Source organism: Myotis brandtii, unplaced genomic scaffold (assembly GCF_000412655.1).
Source record: "Myotis brandtii unplaced genomic scaffold, ASM41265v1 scaffold79, whole genome shotgun sequence".
In the NCBI taxonomy this organism is placed as follows: domain Eukaryota; kingdom Metazoa; phylum Chordata; class Mammalia; order Chiroptera; family Vespertilionidae; genus Myotis; species Myotis brandtii.
In genome coordinates this window covers 5,787,378-5,788,820 of record NW_005371173.1, presented here as the reverse complement: position 1 = coordinate 5,788,820, position 1,443 = coordinate 5,787,378, and the positions used below count along the sequence as shown (strand labels likewise).

Sequence of the window (1,443 nt, the reverse complement as noted above, 5' to 3'; positions counted from 1 at the left end):
TTATCCCACTGAGACAGTGAATGTTCCGAATAAACATTGCTGACACCACTGCTGCATTCTGAGCGGGTCTGCCAGGAGTGAGGCTCCGGAGGGGATCAGCTTGAGCCTGGGTGCCTCAATGCCAGGCTCAGCCCTGCCTCTGGTCGCTGTCTGTGGCTGTTTTGGCCTCACTGCCTCTGAGTCTCGGGCTCTTATCTGTACAATGTTGAAAACACTAACAAAATAAAAAGGCAACCTATAAAATGGGAGAAAGTATCTGCAAACCATATATTGAATTACAGGTTGTCTTGAAGGCCAGGTAAGATAACCTATGTGAGGTGTTCAGCCCTGAGATTGATTTGGGGTATGATTTGAGAATCTGGAGGTAAGAACATTTGGGGGAGAAGCCCAGGACAGAAGCCCAGGATAGCATCCACGGCCTATCTCAGCAAGGTCATGAGGGAAGGCAAGGGATGGCAATAGTTTTTAAGTGAAATTCCCCTCGTTCTCTAATCAAACTTTCCCTAACATGAACCACAGAGTCAGGGAACTTTGTCCTGCTTTAATCTTTTACTTAATTGTCACTGAGATTTTACCAGCTTTAAGACTCACCTTTAGTCTTCCCATGTCTTTCCACTAGCAATAAACCCTTAAAGCAGAAGACTGTAGGTGTTTTCCATAGATCAATCAGCAAGGTGTGTGCGATAGGGCTGAGCCCCGCTTTAAAATCAGATAGAGAAGATCCAGGTACCACGAGGCAACAGGTCCACGATGGAGAGAAAACGGACCCTGGCAGGAGAATTAGAAGTTTGGAAGGCAGCTCTCCTGAATTCACAGTAACTGTGGACCATCTGTCAGGAGGCAAACTCACTCCATCATCTGGTGTTTAATTGTTAAATAATCCTCTTTCAGAGCCCTCTGGCGGATGCCACACACCAGGAGTGGAAGCCATCAGGCATGTAGCAACAGAAAGCCTGGGATATGGAGGCACTGAGATTTTTGAGAACTTTGAGGTTGGAGGCTGTTGCCGTCTCGCGGGCTTTTAGTGTCTATGATGCCCTCATGTAGGAAGGACCCATTGCCTGCTCACCTCTTGAACCTCCTCTCACTTGACTCCAACCACAGAGGCCTTGTTTGGGGTCGATTGAAAAGGACAGCGAACTCTTTTTTTCTGCCCAGGTGCATTGGAGGCGCGCAGGTGAATTGTCACCTGAGGCCGCCAGCGCGGCGCTGGGCGGGGCGAGGGGCGGGGAGGAGGGAGAGAAGGGGAGGAGGGGGAACTGGGGGAACGGCAGGGGAGCCGGCGGGGAGGAGGAGTCTGCAAACTTTCAGTTCGAGGGCATTGTGGGAAGCAGCCCTGGTCCGAGGCAGATGCCTCACCTGTCAGCCGCGCCGGCTCCTGCACTTGGCTCTCGCCACTCGCCACTCGGCAGGCTGGGGCGGAGGCGGCCCGGTCACCATGGT

The 1,443-nt window shown here is 52.0% G+C and overlaps 1 protein-coding gene across 2 annotated transcripts in view; it reads left to right on the top strand.

Annotated features, from left to right (window-relative positions):
• The first annotated feature begins 1,295 nt into the window (after positions 1-1,295).
• The window catches only part of AP1S3 (adaptor-related protein complex 1, sigma 3 subunit), a 72,641-nt gene continuing 72,493 nt past the window's right edge, over positions 1,296-1,443 (top strand). For both annotated transcript variants that reach the window (XR_001360050.1, XM_005883492.2), the window contains exon 1: positions 1,296-1,441. Coding sequence is in view for 1 of the 2 variants with exons in the window: in XM_005883492.2 (XP_005883554.1) it covers positions 1,439-1,441 (3 nt within the window). In the remaining variant the exon portion in view is untranslated. The remainder of the gene's footprint in view (positions 1,442-1,443) is intronic.